At 39.8% G+C, this 21,196-nt stretch overlaps 3 protein-coding genes across 3 annotated transcripts in view; all 3 read right to left on the bottom strand.

Annotated features, from left to right (window-relative positions):
• Positions 1 to 983: 983 nt before the first annotated feature.
• Positions 984 to 6,535, bottom strand: LOC134222069 (uncharacterized). Its single transcript, XM_062701222.1, has 2 exons — positions 1,972 to 6,535; positions 984 to 1,552 (listed from the first exon to the last, which is right to left on the bottom strand). The coding sequence occupies exons 1-2, from the start codon at positions 6,533 to 6,535 to the stop codon at positions 984 to 986; spliced, it is 5,133 nt and encodes a 1,710-aa protein (XP_062557206.1).
• A 44-nt stretch (positions 6,536 to 6,579) lies between these two features.
• On the bottom strand, positions 6,580 to 8,000 carry LOC134222068 (uncharacterized). Its single transcript, XM_062701220.1, has 4 exons — positions 7,754 to 8,000; positions 7,623 to 7,691; positions 7,484 to 7,557; positions 6,580 to 7,429 (listed from the first exon to the last, which is right to left on the bottom strand). Exon 4 carries the CDS (start codon positions 7,366 to 7,368, stop codon positions 6,580 to 6,582), a length of 789 nt encoding a protein of 262 aa, XP_062557204.1. The 5' UTR covers positions 7,369 to 7,429; positions 7,484 to 7,557; positions 7,623 to 7,691; positions 7,754 to 8,000.
• A 1,100-nt stretch (positions 8,001 to 9,100) lies between these two features.
• Positions 9,101 to 21,196, bottom strand: part of LOC134219504 (terminal uridylyltransferase Tailor-like) — a 49,971-nt gene continuing 37,875 nt past the window's right edge. Inside the window, exons 3-4 of the mRNA XM_062698247.1 lie at positions 9,723 to 9,890; positions 9,101 to 9,662 (exon numbers count right to left, since the gene is read on the bottom strand). Coding sequence (XP_062554231.1) covers positions 9,238 to 9,662; positions 9,723 to 9,890 — 593 coding nt within the window. The 3' untranslated portion in view covers positions 9,101 to 9,237. The remainder of the gene's footprint in view (positions 9,663 to 9,722; positions 9,891 to 21,196) is intronic.

Raw genomic sequence — 21,196 nt, 5'->3', positions numbered from 1 at the left:
CTCTCCAGCCATCTTCAAGAGACGCTGCGCCTAGCTGCTCTTCCGTTGGGAGTGCCACTTCCAGCTGCTGCGCGTATTCTTGGGCTAGTCTACCGTCTTGTAGCCGCCCAATGTTAAGCCGCGGCGTCCGACTTCGACGCGTGTTGTACACCGTCGAGAGTTTTGAGCGCAGGCATACTGCAACGAGGTAGTGGTCGGATTCCATATTCGCACTGCGGTAAGTGCGGACGTTCGTGATGTCAATACAGTTCCCCCCCCCCTATAATTCTATGCGCGAGATTTCGTTTGATAAACATACTCTATTAGCTAGAACGACACTGTTAACTATTTCGCAGTCCGATTGTGTCGAGACTCGACTAAAAATGTATTTCATTTTATTATTGCAACATACTTATTGAATTTGTTACTTACAATTAAGTTTTCTCAATAACTTGAGCGTTTTTTGCCCTTCACCTTTGCCAATAATGAGGTTTTTGTTGTGGTAACTGTTTAGGTAAATACATTTAGTTCACAATTATCTATGGATAATATCTAATTAATTCATACTCACGCCAATAAACTGATTTCTCACAGAATAGTATAAGAAACAATTCAACTTTGACCTTATAAATTATACGACCTATATAAAAATTAAAGTTTAAGTTCACTGTTCCGGCATTGCACTAGCGTATACAGATGTTACCTGTTTGCCCAGCTAATTACAACAAATTAAGAAAGCGGTGCTGTAAACCACTAATTTTAAGGTAGCAAATAAGCAAAGGTATAGTTATGTATAATATTGATTTAGGTGATTTTAAACAAAATATAGCTGACTATCTTCTCTCACAATAGCGTAATTTCTCCTCTTCTTTTGTTTTTAGGTACGTGTTCCGTAGCTGTCAAACCTATGATGAGTTGGTAGATGTAGTAGTATGACTGAGACCACAGATCTAAAGGGCCTAATTGCTTTGTGCGTCAACACCCCAACCCGTGAAGCCATACCGTCAGTTGGCATTACCATTGTCCAGCACATCTAGAAGAGCTACTTTGATCGCCGGTCGTTGTAGTACTCCTGACTCAGTCTGAACGTCTACTTTACGTACTTGTCCGTCGATACCGGGGAAAGTCTTAATAATTCGTCCCCGAAGCCAACCATTTCGTACAGTTTCGTCAACGATCACTACCAGATCACCCACTTGAAGCGGACGAACATCGTTGAACCATTTGGTACGCCTAGCAATAGTCGGTAGATACGACTTGATCCAACTAGCCCAAAATTGATCCAATATATGCTGCATTACTCCCCAGTTGGTGCGTAGCGATATTGATTCATTAATCGGGAATCTCACATGATTGTTGACTCCATTCGAGCTCATCAGCAAGAAGTTGTTCGGAGTCAGGACCTCATGTCCAGGAGACTCTAGCGGAACAAATGTAAGGGGCCGCGAATTAACTATCATAGAAGCTTCCGCGAGTAATGTGGAAAGTCCTTCGTCGTCCAGCTTTTCACGGTGTGCAAGAACTTTTAGTGCATCTTTAATAGAGCGAACTTTTCGCTCCACACACCTCCCATCTGCGGAGCGGATGGTGGGTTTAAATGGCAGTCCGTGTCAGCGTTGGTAAACGTACTTGCGATGACCTGATTGATGGATTTGATTTATGCAGTTCCACGAAAATAAGTTCCATTGTCACTGAAGATGTTTTGCGGAGCACCCCTTTTATCGATGAAGCGACGAATAGCCATTTTACACGACTGAATCGTTAAAGAATGTACCACTTCAAGGTGTACCGCACGAATGGTGAGGCATGTGAAAATCGCCACCCATCTTTTCACATGACTCCGTCCTTGCTTTACGATGAGAGGACCAAAATAGTCAATTCCGGTGTGGGTAAAGGGACGTACGAAGGGCATAACCCGTGGCTGTGGCAATGGAGCCATTCTCGGTGCATTCGGCTTGGCTCTGTATACGCGGCACCACATGCACTGCTTACCTACTCTTTTACCACGGAGCGCAACAGGGATATAGTAAAGCTGCCGAAGCTCATTGACGACGGTCTCGTTGTTAGCGTGACCGTACTGTTGGTGGAATTTTAATACCAGAAGCTCGGTTACGTAATGTTCTCTAGGGACAATTATTGGATTCCGGAAACTATAGGGATAGTAAGCTGCCTTCGGGTCTATCCGACTTTCCATCCTCAAAACTCCATCTTCATCCATAAATGCCGACAGTTTGGACAACGAGCTAGACTTAGCGAGCCGAACTTCTTTCTTTATTGATGATTTGCTGTTATGAAATGCGATGATCTCCTCTTCAAATTCCTGTGCTTGAATCATCCGCCATAAACCCGTTTCTGCCGATACGTAGTCTTGACGAGTCAACATTACTGTACGCGAACTGGATCGAACCCGTTGTTTCGTTGAGCAGCGGTTAACAAAATGGTAGAGGTAGGCCAAAGATTTGATAATATCTTTCCATCGTGAATATTTGACGAAGTCTAGAACAACTTCTTTGCACATTCCATGATGTACGTTGGTTCTTCTTAGATCCTCAACTGGATCATTTGTAGGAACCCTTTTCTCTGGCCATTCACTTTCTGGCTGCCAAAGAAAGTCTGGTCCACGATACCACTTGCTCTGAGCATCAAAACTGGGACCGTTTCCCCATTTTGTTGCTTCGTCTGCGATGTTCAACCGAGTGGGTACCCAGCGCCAATCCTCTAATTCTGTTTCAGTTAGTATTTCAGTGGTTCTGAACTGAACGTACGGTCGATATTTCCTTGGGTCAGCACGTAACCACGCCAGAAGTACGGTTGAGTCCGTGTGGAAGTAACGTTTTGTAATTTGCAGTGAGTGATTTTCCGTGATGGTTTTCATTAGACGTACACCTATTATCCCAGCGTTCAATTCGTTCCGAGGAATGGATTGTGGTCGTAAAGGAGTCACTTTAGCCTTCGCTGCTACTAGAGAGCATCGGGGCATTCCACGGTCGATGATGCGGAAGTAGGCAACACCGCAGTATGCGACCTCACTGGCATCCACAAAAACGTGCAACTGTAGAGATTCGTAACTTTTTCGGTCATAGTTTGGGAAATAACATCGTGGGATGTGTACTTTTTGCAATTCAGGAACCAGTTTAATCCAGCGCTTCCAATTTGTGAAGTCGCTGTCGATTATCCGTTGATCCCAGCTAACACCCGACCTCCAAATATTCTGGATAAGGATCTTCCCATGGATCGTGAAGGACGCGATGAGGCCGAGCGGGTCGAAGAGGCTCATTACCACTCGAAGAACTTGTCGTTTAGTGGGTACAACTTCCCCGGATAATATTGGAAGGAGATCCTGGTGAAATTGAACCGAGAATACAAACAAATCTTCGTTGGGTTCCCACAACATTCCTAAAACACGTTCTGTAACCTTAGACTTCTCATCGGTGAAGCTTTTTGCTTCTTGCAGCGAACTTGGGTCCACTCCAATTTGTCGTAATATTTCTTGATGGTTGGACTGCCAGTTCCGAATTTCAAACCCGGCGTTGCTGTGAATCTCGCGAACTTCGACTGCCAACTGGATTGCTTCCTTTAAAGTGTCTCGGCTGTCGAGGTAGTCATCAACATACGTGTTTTGTATGATGGCTCTTGCTGCTTCCGGGTATTTCCCTTCGTGCTCCACTGCGTTTAAATTTTTTACATATTGGGCTGAGCACGGGGAACAGGTAGCCCCGAATGTCGCCACATCCATAACGAAAATTTCCGGAGTACATTCGGGATTCGTACGCCATAAGAATCTCTGCGATTGTCTGTCTCTCTGTCTGATACGCAGCTGATGAAACATTTGTTTTATATCACCAGCGATAGCATACTGCTTTTGACGAAACTGACAGAGAACTGACATGAGCGGGGTCAATAAATCAGGTCCGGAAAGAAGCATGGAATTCAAAGAAACACCTCCAACGCGCGCAGCTGCGTCCCACACTATGCGAATCTTCTCAGGTTTACGTGGATTGCGTACGATTCCGAGTGGCAGGTACCATACACGTTGATTATCAAACTTTTGTAGCTCTTCTGCAGATGCCTTGTGCGCGTACCCTTGCTTTTGGTAGTCTTCTATCTGCGCATCCACGTTTCTGCGAAGATCTGGTTCAGACTGTAATCGACGTTCCAAGCATTTGAGTCTCCGTACAGCCATCGCATAGCTATCAGGAAACTTTATTTCATCGCTCTTCCATAATAATCCGGTTTCAAACCGGCCGGATTCTAAACGCCTAGTTGTCTCTTTGAGTATTCGCTTTGCCCGTTGATCCTCTTCTGACTCTAGAGTTGATAAGACAGTCAATCCCAACTGATCCATTTCAAAGTATTGCTTAACCAAGTTATGCAGCTCTTGATCTATGGAGCAGTCACAAATGTGTACCATTGTTTGATTATTGACATGGATTCCGCGTCTTCCCCCGAATATCGTCCAACCTAGTTTTGTTTTGACGGCAACTGGTTCGTCATCTCGTCTTTCACGCTTGTTTAGTGGTAGCTTTAATCTGGCATTGTCGGCACCGATCAATATCGTGGGGACTGCCTTGGAATAACTTTTGATCGGCAGTCCACGTAGATGAGGAAACTGGTCCACTAGTTCAAAGTAATCCAGGGTTTGCCGTGGTAAGTCTAGGTTGTCCACAGTCTGTACCTGCGTCAAAAGATGTCGCTTATTTCCACCTTCTCCAGCTACGGTCAATTGTACTCGTTTGGACGTTGATTCTTTTCGTGTGACATTGTTTGTCCACTGTAAGCAGAGCGAACTTTCTTCCCCTTCTAAGCCGAGTGTTTCTGCGATGCTATTTTCGAGAAGTGTCACATTGGAACCATCGTCTAGAAAGGCGAAGGTCGTTATCGACTTTCCATTGTTTGACAGCGTTACTGGTAATATTTTGAAGAGTGTACTGTGCTGCTTACTCCGGTGGGTAGTGACGACCCTTGGTCCGCTGGCAACAGGAGCACTCGGTTTTGGTTTACCAGGATGCAATAATTTATGGTGCATCTCTTCACATTTGTCAATTCCGCATGGCAGACTCGTCCTGCATTTTCCATGGCATGTGAGACAGCGCTGACATATTTTTTGTTGTTCCACCAACTTCCATCGCTCAGCTACAGATAACGAACTAAAACGGTTGCAGGTTTTAATCTTGTGATCGCTACGCTGACACATCAAGCACGGCTGTGGTTGTTTCTGTGATTTCGTTGGTGCGATTCTATCTCTATTGCTTACTTCCACGGAATGTGAGTTGATGAAAGCATTCCTCTCCTTTTTTCGGCCAGACCTTCCTGGATCATCTTGAATGCTGGTCTCCGAAAGCGTGGTGACTTGACAGGCGGCTGTCTTTATCGACGACACGTAGTCGCTGAAAGCTTTCAGTGTGACTTGAGAGATCCGTTGTGTATGTAGACCCCAATCCAATCTGATACTAGGTGGAAGCTTACCAACCAGTTCCGTCAACAGCATAGGATTAGAAAGGTGATCTTGTAGATTCGCGGCTTCTATGTAAGTCACCAAATTCCGTACTTCACGACCAAAGGTGACTAGCGTTTCAAGCCGGTTGACGTTAGGGGCAGGAGCATTTCTTATCTTGTTCATGAGGCAATGTACCAGCTGATCTGGTCGACCACACTCATCTCGCAATGTATTTATTATTTCGGGAACTGCTTCTGGAAATGTGAGGATACTGTGTACTTTTTCTCTTGCCTTCCCTACTAAACACTTCTGTAGCCTGGCGAGGTTCTCGTCTGGTTGTATACCACACATCGTAGTCGTGGACTCGAAAGCACTTAGAAACATGGGCCATTCTAGTGGGTCCCCAGAGAATTTTGGCAGTTCCCGCGAAACCACATGACGAGCGGCTAGTTGTTGGGCGTTTAATATTCCTGCGGCTATATTTGGCGTCGGATACTGTGGCAGGTAGTAAGGCGGTGGCCAGTACGTTGGTATTGGCTGCTGGTACAATGAAGAATATGGTAGATGCGCTTGGTGTGGTAGCGCTGGCATTTCGTTGCCTGTCGTGGAAAAAAACGTTTGATGTGGAATGTAGTGATTTTGCGCCGGCATTCCTACGGTTGCCGTATTTTCACGGAACTCTTGATTTACTGGATGATGCGTAGAAAGAAGAGGTTCATTGTTGCTGGTCGTTACCGTCGAAGTTATAGCGGTCTCACTACTTCTGTGCAGAACCGGCTGACGCGCCGTAGATACGGTTTGTCCGATGACACTGACTTGCTTCTTTGTACCTACTGCTTCGCTTGGGAAAGGCGTTGATGCTTGTATGGTCAAAGGAACAGTGAGAGGTGGATTGCATGGCACAGTTGACGCCATTGTGGTCGAAAGTCCTGCCGGAGGAAGTTGTGACATAATTAATCTTGACGAAGACATCGTAGAGGGTGCCGTAGGGCGCGTCTGGTTGGTGGACCAAGGCTCCATTGAAAATCCGACGAGATTCCTTGAGGCTGCGGTGTAAATCGGCACTGACGATGCTAGTTTCATGTTGGAGTAATTGCTCTGGATAAGCACTGGCTCCATGATACGCGTACATTTAGTTGGGGAAAGAGTTTGATCTTTTGCATTTACTGGCCTGGTCCGCTCAGCAGAAAATGATTTCCTTCGGTTTTGCTGGCTTTCCTGGAGAGAAACGCTGGCTCAGTAAGCCCCGATGATTTCGGTGGAGGAAGCAGCTGTCTTGGTAAACCGAAAGGCGTATTAGACAGATATAGGTCTACTTGCTCGTTGGAAGCTGTGGCTCCAGGATGTTCCTGCTGAGTAGTCGTGTTCTGCTGCGGATCCTGCGTGGCCAGTTGTGGACGTTCGTACGACGTTGCCTTATCTCCGGTCCCTACCTGACCCGAAACTATTGGGGTAGAGGTTTGGCCGGTTTCTGGCTGCAGATTCTCAATGATCTTATTTCCCGTCGTAAAATCCTGCTCTGCCACCCAGTCTCCAACTCGACTATGACGACTATGTCGGCTTTTATGGCTTCGCAGACTTCCAGCTACCGATTTCCTAGCTTCAATCTCTGCTTCCAATTGATGCTTCGCTGCCAGAAATTCACGTTCTTTGTCAGCTTGTTCCCTTCGGATTTTGTCTTCGAGTGCTTTGGCTTCCGCAAGCTGTCTCAGACGTAGTTGGGCACTTGAAGTCGTCGACAGTTCGGATCCGAGAGTAGCGCTATACGTAGAACAGTTCGGGCATTGCCAAGAACGTTCGCATATTGAAGCCTGCACGCCTGCGCATCCAAAATGCCACCAATCGTTGCACTTATCACATGCCACCATGTCCTCGGCAGCATCCGGACGATTGCAACTCTTGCAACTAATTGTTCCATCCCGAATAGTGAGGTTAGGGTTCGTAACGCTCATCGTGACTCGTTAATTTCGAGTTTTGTTAACTATTTCGCAGTCCGATTGTGTCGAGACTCGACTAAAATGTATTTCATTTTATTATTGCAACATACTTATTGAATTTGTTACTTACAATTAAGTTTTCTCAATAACTTGAGCGTTTTTTGCCCTTCACCTTTGCCAATAATGAGGTTTTTGTTGTGGTAACTGTTTAGGTAAATACATTTAGTTCACAATTATCTATGGATAATATCTAATTAATTCATACTCACGCCAATAAACTGATTTCTCACAGAATAGTATAAGAAACAATTCAACTTTGACCTTATAAATTATACGACCTATATAAAATTAAAGTTTAAGTTCACTGTTCCGGCATTGCACTAGCGTATACAGATGTTACCTGTTTGCCCAGCTAATTACAACAAATTAAGAAAGCGGTGCTGTAAACCACTAATTTTAAGGTAGCAAATAAGCAAAGGTATAGTTATGTATAATATTGATTTAGGTGATTTTAAACAAAATATAGCTGACTATCTTCTCTCACAATAGCGTAATTTCTCCTCTTCTTTTGTTTTTAGGTACGTGTTCCGTAGCTGTCAAACCTATGATGAGTTGGTAGATGTAGTAGTATGACTGAGACCACAGATCTAAAGGGCCTAATTGCTTTGTGCGTCAACAGACACCATTTGAATTCTGAAACATGTTTCACTCAACACGTGTTCTATCGTTCTAGACCAACATTTGAAAAGGGCGTAGCAGCGATAAGCTTGTGTTTGTAGTTTGTGTTTGACGTTTTCACAATATCACCATTTGGTTGCCGATTGACCACACATAGGACATTTAGCATTGTGTGTGTGTGTACAAACTAACCCCCACTGTCTGGCAGTGATGTTATGGAAGAAAGCTGTCTGTTAAAACAGTCAGATTTAATCCGGGAGTGCTAGCTCTACTGCAGCTCCAGTGACCCATTTCAGAGTGCCTGGTATTTCATGTCCACTCCGAGGTCACTATCACTAACAGTAAGCCCCGCCTGGTTATGCTACCCTTTATCAAATGGATAAAGATATCACAATCAAACTTCCGGATTTAAAAGATATATATAATATATTTTGAATCCAGCGCGCATTTAGTTTAATTCATTATATATCGCAATAGAAAGTTATACATCGGAAAAAGCATGGAATAAGCTCACCGGATAATAAAATGATCTCCTTTGCATCCTTTGCAGAAATCTTGGGTATATTCGGGGGACGCCTATTGCGCCGCGGCGCAACGTCCATTTCCGATAGCTGCCTGGTTTTCGCCTGGATTAGTTGACAGTTTTCACTCAATATAATTGATTCGGAAAAGCACTTAGAGGATAGTTCCCATATTTATCATTTCACCCGCGAAACTGATCCGAAATTGGTATGTATTTGGAAAAAAAATTAGGTTTGACATAAACTGCAACGGAGCATTTTTTTTTCATCCACACGCGAGCACAACATACTACGATCCTCCCACATAGGACATTTAGCATTGGGCGAAAATGTTTTCGTGACGATATTTTTGATTGCATTTTTTTTTCTAAGTGAAACGTCTGTTTCTCTGTGGCCGCAGCTTTCTTGAAACGAGGGCAAAAGCGTTCGAATCGAGTGATTCGATTCGAGATGCGCAAAGCCACCCGTGGACCGAACCCAGGCCCATTTCAGGAGAGACAGGCCCTCCTTGCATGCGAATGTTAAATTTTAAATGAGCACTATCGACCTTATGTGTAAAATTATGAAACTTACAGTTTAATGATTGTTTAATGACGATACAAAAAACCAATTGTTGTTGTCACTAATGGATAAAATATAAAAAAAATAAAACATTTAATAACAACGTGGCTTATTCCACATCATTTTAGGACGTTTCGTCCAAAACTCCACCCAGTAAATCCGCTGTATGCGCGCAATACTTCCGGAACCTGTTGACATCTGTGGGGCTTAGTCCCTTGGCTACATTGTGATTCAACTCGAGAGGATCCTGGACAACCATCGGTTTCATGTACGATAGCAGATCGTTTATCGGATGAGCTTTGGTCACGTTTAGACTGTTGTAATAGTTCAACAAAGTCTCCATTTTTGATGAAATTTTGCCGTCATATGGATCAAAGTTAGTCTTCAACTGTGCTTTTCCCAAAAAAGGGCATACCACTTGTGTGTCGAAGCAGAATCGTATTCCGTAGAAAGAGAAAAAGTTTATTAATTGTTCATGGATATTCTCTTCCGGTATTTGAAGTATTTCCAGACTTTCTAGAGATTGTTTCTCGAAATTAGCCTGCCAATCTGAAAGTAGTTGAACTAGTCAATTTAAGAAAAAAATATAACTCTGCTATGGTTACTTACAAGATATAAGATAAGGCGTTTTACACATTTTCTGTAATTTTTGCACGGAAGGCAAGAATTTGTGCTTTTGGAAGTAGAATATAGTGAGTAGTATGATCGTGTAGGTATTCAAACCTGGCATGCTGAAGCTGTGAGACCATTCTTTTGCATAAAGAGCTACATAATAACCTGGAAAGAAAACAAATATATTACTCTGTTAATGATATGCGTGTATTACTTCTATGTGAAGTTAAACGATTTACAGTGATATGGAAATGCTAAGATCATCTTCCAAATTCAGACGTACATGTTCATGATAGAATTAGAGGCGAAAGTATAGATTTGATAGTTCGTTTAAGATACGGCAATCATGAAGAATGTTGCCTTTCTCGCACAACAAAGTTTTACCGAAAGGCTATAGGATTACTTCAAAATTGATAGAAGGCCCGGAGACCCATAGTGTTATATACCGATCGACTCAGCTTGACGAACCGAGGTGACGTCTGTTTGTGTGTTTGCATGTGTATGTGTACAAATTTTGTAGACACACTTTTTGCCTTTCTCGTACAACAAAGTTGTACCTGAAAGGCTTTCATTTCACTCCCAAAACGTACTTTTATAGAGCGCTTGTAGACCCATAGTATTATATACCATTCGATTCAGCTCGACAAACTGAGCAAATGTCTGTCTGTCCGTGTGTGTGTCCGTGTGTGTGTGTGCGTATGTGTGTGCACATTGAAACATTAGACAATTTTTCTAGTACTAAACCTGAATCGATTTTGCTACAACAAGTTGCATTCGATGGGGAATGTTTTCTTCTTGTTCGCTATTGAATTTCATAATGATGGCACGTCTCAAAAAAACCAGATTAATCCACCTAGCGGTGATGGCGCCTTTCTCGCGCATAAAGGTAATAAATGTAGCTTTTACGCTTACACCTCGATTATGTACAAGAAAGGCAAAACAGTTAAACCGTCTAATGTTATGATAGAAAATTTACACTAGTAGACGACAGATGGCGCTGCCAAAAGTTTCTCGAATTTCCTATGTTCGAATTTTGACTTTCGGACAAATTCATAGTACTATGAAACTGAACGAAGAGCATACTTACGCCTAAATGCGTGCAACACGAGCATCTTTATAGTACGATGAAACTCTTAATGGGAGCAAGCCACGGATAAACTTTCAAAATATTCATAGATGCAAGGCATTTTCATAACACATTATGGTTCTATGTGACTATGTCTCATCACTATTTTAATATTTTCTATTTTTGCAATTTGCAATTATTATGAAATTCAATAGTGATCAACAACGTTTTAGTCTCTGTCGGATGCAACTTGTTGCAAGAAAATCAGTTAAGAGTTTCTATGTGAAAATTTGGCTAATGTTTTTATGGCATTTTGTGCAGACACGCACACATACACACACACACACGCACACACGGACAGACAGACATTTTTTCAGCTCATCGAGCTGAGTCGAATGGTATATAACACTATGGGTCTCCGGGACTTCTATCAAAAGTTCGAATTTGGAGTGAAATGATAGCCTTTCGGTACAACTTAGTTGTACGAGAAAGGCAAATAGTAAATATTCAAAGAGTTATGAGACATCATTATTTCGTAACAAATAAGCTATCGATTTATAGGTTATGTTCTCCCAAGACACAATTTATTCGAAACCGGCACACTGACAGCATAGAATACACAGCTTACACGGAAGAAAAAAAAAACTTCACAAAGAAACATAGAAACCCATTAATGAGTTAAAAAGTACCTATTTTAAGATTATATAGTATACACTGAAAATTCTAGTTTATTTTTTCAAAATGACCTAAGAAACATATTTTCATGAATGAATTTTAATATTGCGATCAACAGACCAATATCATAGCTTTTGATTGCGTTACACAAATTAATTCATGAAAAAAGGTGACATATGTTCTTTTTAAAAGTTAAGCGTCATTTCTGCCATTTCTTTCCCCTATGGGCCGATGTGAGCAGTGAGAAGTGAAAAGTGAGACGTGAGAAGTGCGAAGTGAGGAGTGAAAAGTAAGAAGTAAGAAATGAAAAATGAGAAATGAAAAATCACCTGATGATCCGAAATGAAAACAAAAATGTTTTTCCAAATTTAATCTAGACTATTCTTTGAAAAGAGCTGAAATTTTTTGGTAATATTTTCAAATGGATATAATAGAAAAACGACGCATCCACACAAAAAGTGTTGTATGGGTGACCATCGCAAAACCAGTCAAAATTTCTAGTGAAAATATCGGAAACAATCCAAATTGAGCCCTACACTGAAAAATCAGTTTAAAAATTTTAAAGTCGATTTGCGAAAAAATGCTCTTTTTTATTTAAATGAAATTTTGTCTCAAGATAGGTGATTATGTTCCCTACCAACCGTCCATACATCGCAAGCTGGGCACTCTTAAGGAAAAAAAGTTTTTCTAACAAAACTTTTTCTTGTCGGAATTATTTTCAGTGTATTTTCATCTGAAACTAAACCAATGAAAGCAAATCTATTTTTATGATACATTGTCTAATTTAGTCACTAAATATAGTTTGTTTTTAAATTAAGAGTAATATTAAAAAGGGGTTTATATCTTCAAAAAAATATTATATTCCATTATTAGCTTCTTTAGTTGCGACCAGTTACGACCAAAACATTGTACTCTGCCTGACTGTACAGGAATACTTAATATGAGTATTGCCGATTTCACCAATTTGAAGAGTTATGTGTAGATTGTGATTTGCCCGCTTCTTTTTCTCACACTCACTCTCATTTTGGGTTGATCGATTTTGTTCCTGAAATTTACCCAATTATAACCCATTACTCGTTAGTCACATGTAAGCGTGTACACTAAATCGATTCCCGCCATGATTTGACATCTATTTGTTTTCAGATTGGGCACTCACACTCAAATATTATACACGGAAAATCAAACTTTTTTGAGTGTATTGAGTGTGAGAAAAAGATGACTGTGAGAAAAAAAATCTCGCAGAACTCTTATAAAGTGCAAAAAGCGCAATATATATGTATACATATGTTAAATCCACTCCTTAAAGACACTGAAAAAATCAATTCCGTCAAGAAAAAGTTTTTGTTAGAAAAACTTTTTTCCCTTAAAAGTGCCCGGCTTGCGATGTATGGACGGTTGGTAGGGAATATAATCACCTATCTTGAGACAAAATTTCTTCCAAATCAAAAAGAGCGTTTTTTTGCAAATTGACTTTTATTTTTTTAAATTGATTTTTTAGTGTAGGGTTCTATTTAGAGTTTTTCAAAAAGTTTTACATATTAGAAAGTTTGAATGATTTTGCGACAATTACCCATACAATACTTTTTTGTAGGAAGCGTCGTTTATCGATTATATCCATTTGAAAAAATCAATAAAAACAAGTTTGACCCTTTTCAAAAGATAGTCTGCATCAGATTTGGAAAACCTAAGTATGCACTTTTCTTTTACAGCACCTTTTAAGTATTGACCAATAAATTGACAAAAAGTCAACTTAACAATAAGAACACTTGCAAGTTCCCAAAAAGTCCTATTTGGCTTCATGCATTTCTATTACATTTCTCGCATAACTTTTCAAAAGGACCTAAGTAACATTTTTTCATGAATTCTCGCTTAACTTTTCAAAAGCACCTAAGTAACATTTTTTCATGAATTAATTTGAATACTGCAATCAATAGTTTTCATGTTGTTCTGTTGATTGCAGTACTCAAATTAATTCATTAAAAATGTTACTTAAACCACTGAAAAGTTATGCGAGATTTATAGTACAACAAAAAGCCATCTAGTAGAAAATCTAGATGGATTATTCCATTGCTGACAAACGTTCATTTCGAACCAAAAACCGCAAGTTGCTGGTTGATTTTTTGTCATATACTCTGTCTCGCTCAAACCAACAGCGAATAATCTAACGACTACTTTCACGAACACTTTATTGTCAGATTTTCTGGATATGATACACTGCGCGGCGTTTGTAATGTTCCCAAATGGGTACTTGCACAAAACTTCACGCGGCGAATGACTGTCGAAAGGTACGGCCGCGACAAACGATACACCGCAATGCTATTCATCCATAAGAATCAAGTAAGCGGGGTGCAGAAAGCGCGGCGGTACCTTTCATGAAAGGTTCGCCGCGTGCAATTTTGAGAAAATCAGGCAATAAGGACCAGCCACTTTAACCGACCGTGTCCATTTAGCAAGTATGGTGTTGAATATAATCTGTAAATTAAAAAAAAAACAGTTTAATAAAGTAAAAAAAAACTCAGCAAGTAACCGCACAATATTGAGTAAAACAAATTAAGTGTGTAGCATTTCCACATTCAATGAATAAATTTCGCACCGTGTATACTGACAGCATTAAAGTTTGTGTTGCTTCTTTCGTGCTTTATTGATGATGCTAACCTCTCAAGCAAAGCTTTCCAAAGCTTCAAATGTGGAACACGAAAACTAACACACGCGCTATAGAGACCGAAGCCGATGACTTTATCCGCTCGCATCAACACAGTTTCATCGTTGGAAATAAAAATCGCATTCGTACATGCTTTCTCGTGCGCTCGTTACGTTTGCTGCCATTTTTTCCTGCTTTGGAAGGAAAGAAGAGGCGTGTCATTGAGGCTAACTGCTCATTGGGTTGGGTGGTTTGGGTGGAATGATGGTGTAGTTTGGGCATTTGGGTGATTTGAACATAACGTTCGTTTTCATACACCTCATTATTTCCATATTATGCGGCTTTTTCCATTGATATTTATGTGAATTGTGTTGTTAATTTTCACAAATGTACTTGTACAATTATTACACAAAGGCATGCAAAATCAATGTATGACATACAACTAGTTTTATTGAACTTTAATATTACATTGGTGATAAAACACTACGTGGGAATCGGCCCTAAAACAATTGTAGACGCGCTGTCTGGACAGTTAATCCATATTGTATTTTATAATGTATTTTTTAAAACGTGCCGCTGCGCTAATTATTGTACTATTTACCCACGATCGCATATTTGTAACATATGCATTTTTTCCTTTCTCGTACAACAAAGTTGTACCGAAGGGCTATATGATTGCTCCAAAAAAACTTTTGATAGATGGCCCGGAGACCCATAATAGTGCTGTCCAATGAGCGGCTCGAAGTAGCTCGAAGTTGTTCCCGTCCTGCTCGTTCTTCTTTGTCAACAAATGGGCATGAGCAGGACAGGAAGAAACTTCGAGCTACTTCGAGCTCTCATTGGACAGCATTAATGTTATGTACCGATCTACTCAGCTCGACAAACTGAGGTGACGTCTGTTTTTTTTTGTGTATGTATGTGTATGTGTACAAATTTTGTAGACACACGTTTTAGAACTTAGAATTATCCGATTTACTCGCAACAAGTTGCATTCGACAGGGAATTGTTTGCTATTGAAAATGGGCCCGATCATTGCTTTTCGGAATTATTGAAAATCATTGTTTTTCCCACAGGTCCCCTTGGAAAAAATCAAAAACAATTGTTTTGAATGGTGGCAAGGCAAAAATATTAAAAATGATCGAAAAATGTGATCTATTCACCCAAAGAGCTTTTTTGACCTTTTTAAAGTGATTTTTTCAATATATTTTATATTGCACGAGAAAGGCACCATCACCGCTAGGTGGATTAATCTGGGTTTTTTAATATAGCATTATCCGATTTACTTGTAACAAGTTGTATTCAACGGGGAATGCGGTCCCATTGTTTGCTATTGAAAATTGGCGTGATCGGACATTCCTTATTGGAATCATTGTTTTTTCCCCAAAAGAAATTCAAAATAAAAAAATATTTTTTTCAAAAATAGTGGCAATGCATTGCAAATTTGCATAGTAATTAATGCAAAAACATGCAAAATAGTAGAAAAAATGTGATCTATTCCCCCAATTTTTTTTACCTTTCTTATGTTATTTATTCAATAAATTTTACGATGCACGAGAAAGGCATCGTCACTGCTAGGTGGATAAATTTGTTTTTTTTGTAGAAGTAGATTTGAAAGCGAGCAATATGTGTGATGCTATAAATCTCACGACCTTCCTTCTGCCAAGCTACCGTATGAAGATGGAGGGAAGAGTATCAGTGTGGAAGCTGATATATCTCCACTGGTTAATTTCAAATCTATTGAGGAATCCAATTTGAAGTTTGTCCGAATTTCAGCCAAAATATATAGGAAAATACACCTCCGTCACTCATTCGATCTGGAAATTGGCTCTGATTGCTGTTACAGAACAATTGCACAGAAGATTGTACGATGATTAAATGACACAATCCTGGAGGGGGTGGGGGATTTCCTGGGCCAGTCTAATATATATATATATATATATACACATATTAGGGTGGTTCAAAAAATCGATTTTGCTCCACAGCGCTCATCTGTTTCTGTATGTTCGGTATGTTCTGAGGGTCTGTCTCAATTGGATAATTAAACTGAAATTAAACTTAAAAGTGACATTTCAATAATTATCGAATAACCCTGCTCGCAGAGCAAGATTACTTTTGACAGATATCAAATCATTTTCCATCGATGTGCTATTGGAATTGTTGGGTAGCACCTGAGAGGTAGCACCAGCCATTCTAATAACGGGGTGATTTTTTAATTTTCGAACTGTCACTTTTATGTTTGATTGTATGTTTGACAAACCGTTTCAATTAATTGCATATTATTCGGCAACTCAGCCGTACGAAAACCATTTTTTTGTTAAATATCTTGGCTGTGCATATGCACAGCATATGTTTCGAAATGGACAAATTGATATGAAACTTGCGAAAAAGAATCCACGTGTCTTGGAGGGACTCGAACCCTCAACCTCCTACTCTCTAGATAGGCGTGCTAACCCCTACACAACAAGACCACTTAAAGGTCACGTTTGCGGAAAAGCCATCAGAATCCGAGTACCAACCTCCACCGCGGTTAGCTCTCTTTTTTGCAAATAGAATATCTTTTGAATGCTTGATTTGCCCAATCTCCACATGTGCTTTACTGTTGTATATCCACAGTCAAGCGAGTGCACATTGTTTTATTAAACGAGAGGATCGCACTCCATGCCCCCCAGTAACGGGCTGGGCGGGACGGTATAGAATGCGAATTCAATCGCACTCTGCTGTGCCAAAGGCTTGCTTGGCTAAAGCATTTGATGAGTTTGATTGCCTCACGTAAGCGTTTTGTCCATTTTTCCATTTGGAAACATATGCTGTGCATATGCACAGCCAAGATATTTAACAAAAAAATGGTTTTCGTACGGCCGAGTTGCCGAATAATATGCAATTAATTGTAATCAAGTGTCGGTTTTTCACCGTCATTAGTCGTCTGAGTACACGCGACCGCTTACGTGAGGCAATCAAACTCATCAAATGCTTTAGCCAAGCAAGCCTTTGGCACAGCAGAGTGCGATTGAATTCGCATTCTATACCGTCCCGCCCAGCCCGTTACTGGGGGGCATGGAGTGCGATCCTCTCGTTTAATAAAACAATGTGCACTCGCTTGACTGTGGATATACAACAGTAAAGCACCTTTAAGTGGTCTTGTTGTGTAGGGGTTATCACGCCTATCTAGAGAGTAGGAGGTTGAGGGTTCGAGTCCCTCCAAGACACGTGGATTCTTTTTCGCAAATTTCATATCAATTTGTCCATTTCGAAACATATGCTGTGCATATGCACAGCCAAGATATTTAACAAAAAAAGCCGTTTCAAGTTCATTTGAGTACGGACAAGCGACACGACCGGTTTGCGCTGTTAGTTGTTACATCTAGACCAACATTTGAAAAGGGCGTAACAGCTAAAATTTATTCCTTATGATTCTTCGTCCACATATATATAGCTATATATAGCGGTTAACGGGTTAACTATGGCTATTTGCGCATATACTATAGCGCCTGGATGTGGCAGCGGCGGGTAGAAAACCAGCCACTGCCAATAATCAAATATACTATATTAACAATATGATTCACTCTCACGAAATTTTGGCGACCCCGCATGTGGCGCCATCCGTGCCCAAAAGGATCGATACACGCTGAAACGAAACTACCCAAAATATGAGGATCGTTAAACACACACACTTTAAAATGTCATCACAACAAAAAATAGGGATGTCTAATGTTTTTTGTGCACATAATCGATTAAAGTTAATCGAATACCAACGGAAAATCAAATGATGTAGCAAAATTGTGGTAGACATGTTTTTGCTAATATGTATAACAAATTAGATGTTGTGCGTTGTACCGCCGGTGCAGCATATCGAAAATGACACACGGTGAAACATTTGGAAAGCTAAGAGGTTGCTGTTGAAGTTAATATTCTGCATTCACATCTCGTTTTATACTCGCTCCTGTTCTCACACTTTTTTACTGTTTGCCGGTTTTCATCTTATTGGCCCAATTCTGCAGCTCGTTTGGCTGCCACACATTTTTAATTTTTGGTGGTTTTAATTTTTAAAAATATTCGGAGGCATCAGATCGACTGAGACAAAAAACAAGGTTATACTCAAAGACGGAAATCTTCGTTTTACCATCTGTTGCATCGACGCTCATTGGGCAGCTTCATCACTGATTCGTGTTTGTTTTGATCAGAAGCTCGACAATGCAGGCACGAATATTTCGCAGCATGCTTCCATACCAAATTATCCGCCCGATCCTTAACAGCCGATTGATAATCGAACGTAAAAAATAAATATCTACCGGGGCTGAAATAAATTTTTGGAATTGCGGTTGATTTGCACCAATGAATGATGATTATTTCACTTTATATTCTAAACAGATGCATATCTTTTAAGAATCTGACTTCAAAATGTTGAATTCATGTACTGCAGTATGAAATGTGATGAAATGATATTCATATTTTGAGATTTCAAATTGAATATCAATGTACTAAACTGAAGATTGATTTTGACACCGCACAAAACAACGCTGACACCGAGAGTCGACGCTTCCTGCTGTTCGTGTACATACCGTCCTATTCATTCGCACATTTAAATTTGTGAAATACTAGCGACTAGATTGTGTTTTGGATGTCAACTATTTGAGTGCAGTTAAAATGACACAATCGCACTCAAATTTATATAGAATGTGGCAGTAATCCAGCTGAAATTTGACAGTAGGACAATAAAACCTAAATAAAATTTTTGAGTAAAGACGGGTTCATGAAACTAACGAGGCTAGATCTAAAACGCAATATGAAAATTCGGAATTTGGTTGACTGCAAACTAGCTATTCAGTTTGCAGTCAACCAAATTGATCACACGGTTTAAACATATACGAACGTAGCACGAAAATAATTCAAGTACTTCTGGGGGGAATTCGTTAATGAATCAAATTGATTTTGATAGAGGGTAAGTGTACCGGTTTTGGCCACCTTAGTGCCTAACATGACCCACCCTGAAAAATGCATTTTCCCAAAAAAAAAAATCATCGGTTTGAACGGTTTGAAAGCCCTCCAAATTGCTTTATTTTTGGAGTTATGTAAGAAACTGGCTAAATTCGGAACAAGACCAAAACTGGTACAGCTCACCTATAGCACAGACAAACAGACGTAACACTTCATACAAACTGTTCGAAAATTATCGTCATTCGCTTTTCAGAAAACACTACTGCCATCTGTTATCAGAATCGCGAGAAACACAGTCGGCTATGATTATTTCACATTTGACGTTTACTCCTAACGCATACATCTATATCAATCATCATCATCATCGTCATCAACACAGAAAACATTCAGCAGCATATACACTAATCAAATGTCAAAGTGATTAAACACTAGCGCCTCTCTTGGCACAATCGCGTAGCACAGATGTATTTCAAATCAACCGTTGAACACGTGAACGGTGTTGAAATGAGAAATGTTACGTCTGTTTGTTTGTGCCTATAGCGTTGTAGGATACCACACTATTATTGGCCATATTAACTGAATTTTCAAGAAATATTATCGAATTGAAATGTATGTTCATCATATATTTATTGAAGGCATTTAGAGGGAAGCTACAAGAAGTGCTTTTATATAACAAATAATGCTATCTGGTTGGGGCTGCGCTTTTGCAAATGTTTAGGCAATTTGAATATGAGTATTTATTCTGCTTCATCGAAAAATTTTACAACAGAAGTTATATTCTTCAGTAAATAATGCAATATGTAAATGAAACTAAGTTTGGCCATCGAGCCCATATGATTTCTTTTAATTTGTTCACTACGTCAAAATATAAAGCTATAACATTCTTTTGTTGTGGTATGCCATATTGTGGACCTGATCTCATTATCAATATGGCTATCTTATCTGCAAAATATACTTTGTATACGAGAAAGGGAAAAATCTGCACTTGATTATGCCATACAAGGGTTGAACAGAATGAGGGGTGGGGGGAGGCAACACTTTATCAACATTCAAATGACCATAACTCTGTGAAATATCAATAGATTTCTTTGGCTCTGCCAAGGTTCGAAAAGAAAACTCATCCTGTTTTGGAAAATTTATGTTCAAAGCACTGGATACCGACAAGGATGTTATCGATCAATTAGTAATCTGCGTTCGATCACTATGAAATTATGATGTATGGTGGACTTTAGTGCGAAGGTTTTTCTACAACTCTGTCTAACAACCCGATGTTTGAATTAACTTATAACGAAGCTATAGCGCTAGTAGCAGTAACTTGTACTAAATGATAACAAAATTTCAATCTAAAATTTCAATCATTTAGTATAAGTTACTGCTACTAGAGTTATAGCTCCGTTAATAGTGAAATTAATTCAACGAACTGTTAGGCAGAGTTGTAGATAAACCTTTGCTCTAGAAGTCCACCATACAACATATATTGAAATTTAGCCTTTGGAATGAGTTATTGACAAACTACTAAATGATCAAACGTATATAACTTAATGACCGATAACATCCTTGGATATCGGAGAAGATCATGATTTGTAGTCACATTCTTGTTGGATTCATCGCTAATTGATGATTGGGAAGCCGCTAGGCCTGTTTAAATTAATCGCGAAAAATCTTGCAGAGGATGCAGAGAAAAGCTCGAATAATTTTTATCAATTTTGCCTTCGGTTAAAGCATGGATACAAACCCATCCATAGATATAAAACTACAATTCTAACTCAAAAAGAAAATTTATGCATTTGAATGAAAGGCACTAGAAATATTAGTTCTGGAATCAATATGACGATAACATATATTATATTATTAAAATGAAACAAATTTATCAAAAAATATTTGGTAGGTGAAGTTGCGAATACCTTCCTGCTTAACTAACATCAAATACTTTTTTCGTGAAAAGTAAGAACTGTTGACAACACCCGCGTGTGATGCAAATTTCTGGTGGTTTACTAAAAACTAAACATTGCTTTCCACGCATATATGTTAGCACCTGGATGCTGGCAACTGTTGATAAAAAATCTTGCGAAAAACTAGCTAATGCTTGCAATTATTTTCGATCCAAAAGAAATTGAATCAATGTTTTCTAACGCAAGCATTTTCTTATATGCG

This window comes from Armigeres subalbatus, chromosome 3, assembly GCF_024139115.2.
Source record: "Armigeres subalbatus isolate Guangzhou_Male chromosome 3, GZ_Asu_2, whole genome shotgun sequence".
NCBI classification, from domain to species: domain Eukaryota; kingdom Metazoa; phylum Arthropoda; class Insecta; order Diptera; family Culicidae; genus Armigeres; species Armigeres subalbatus.
This window is presented reverse-complemented; position numbering and strand designations above follow the sequence as displayed.

Bases quoted from the DNA above. Each gene is read 5' to 3' on its own strand.
- LOC134222069 (XM_062701222.1), bottom strand. From the start codon at position 6,535: ATGGAGCCAGTGCTTATCCAGAGCAATTACTCCAACATGAAACTAGCA. The intron at 1,553-1,971 runs GTAAGCAGTGCA...TCCGCTCCGCAG, and splicing joins GCTCCGTGGTAAAAGAGTAG to ATGGGAGGTGTGTGGAGCGA.
- LOC134222068 (XM_062701220.1), bottom strand. From the start codon at position 7,368: ATGAGCGTTACGAACCCTAACCTCACTATTCGGGATGGAACAATTAGT.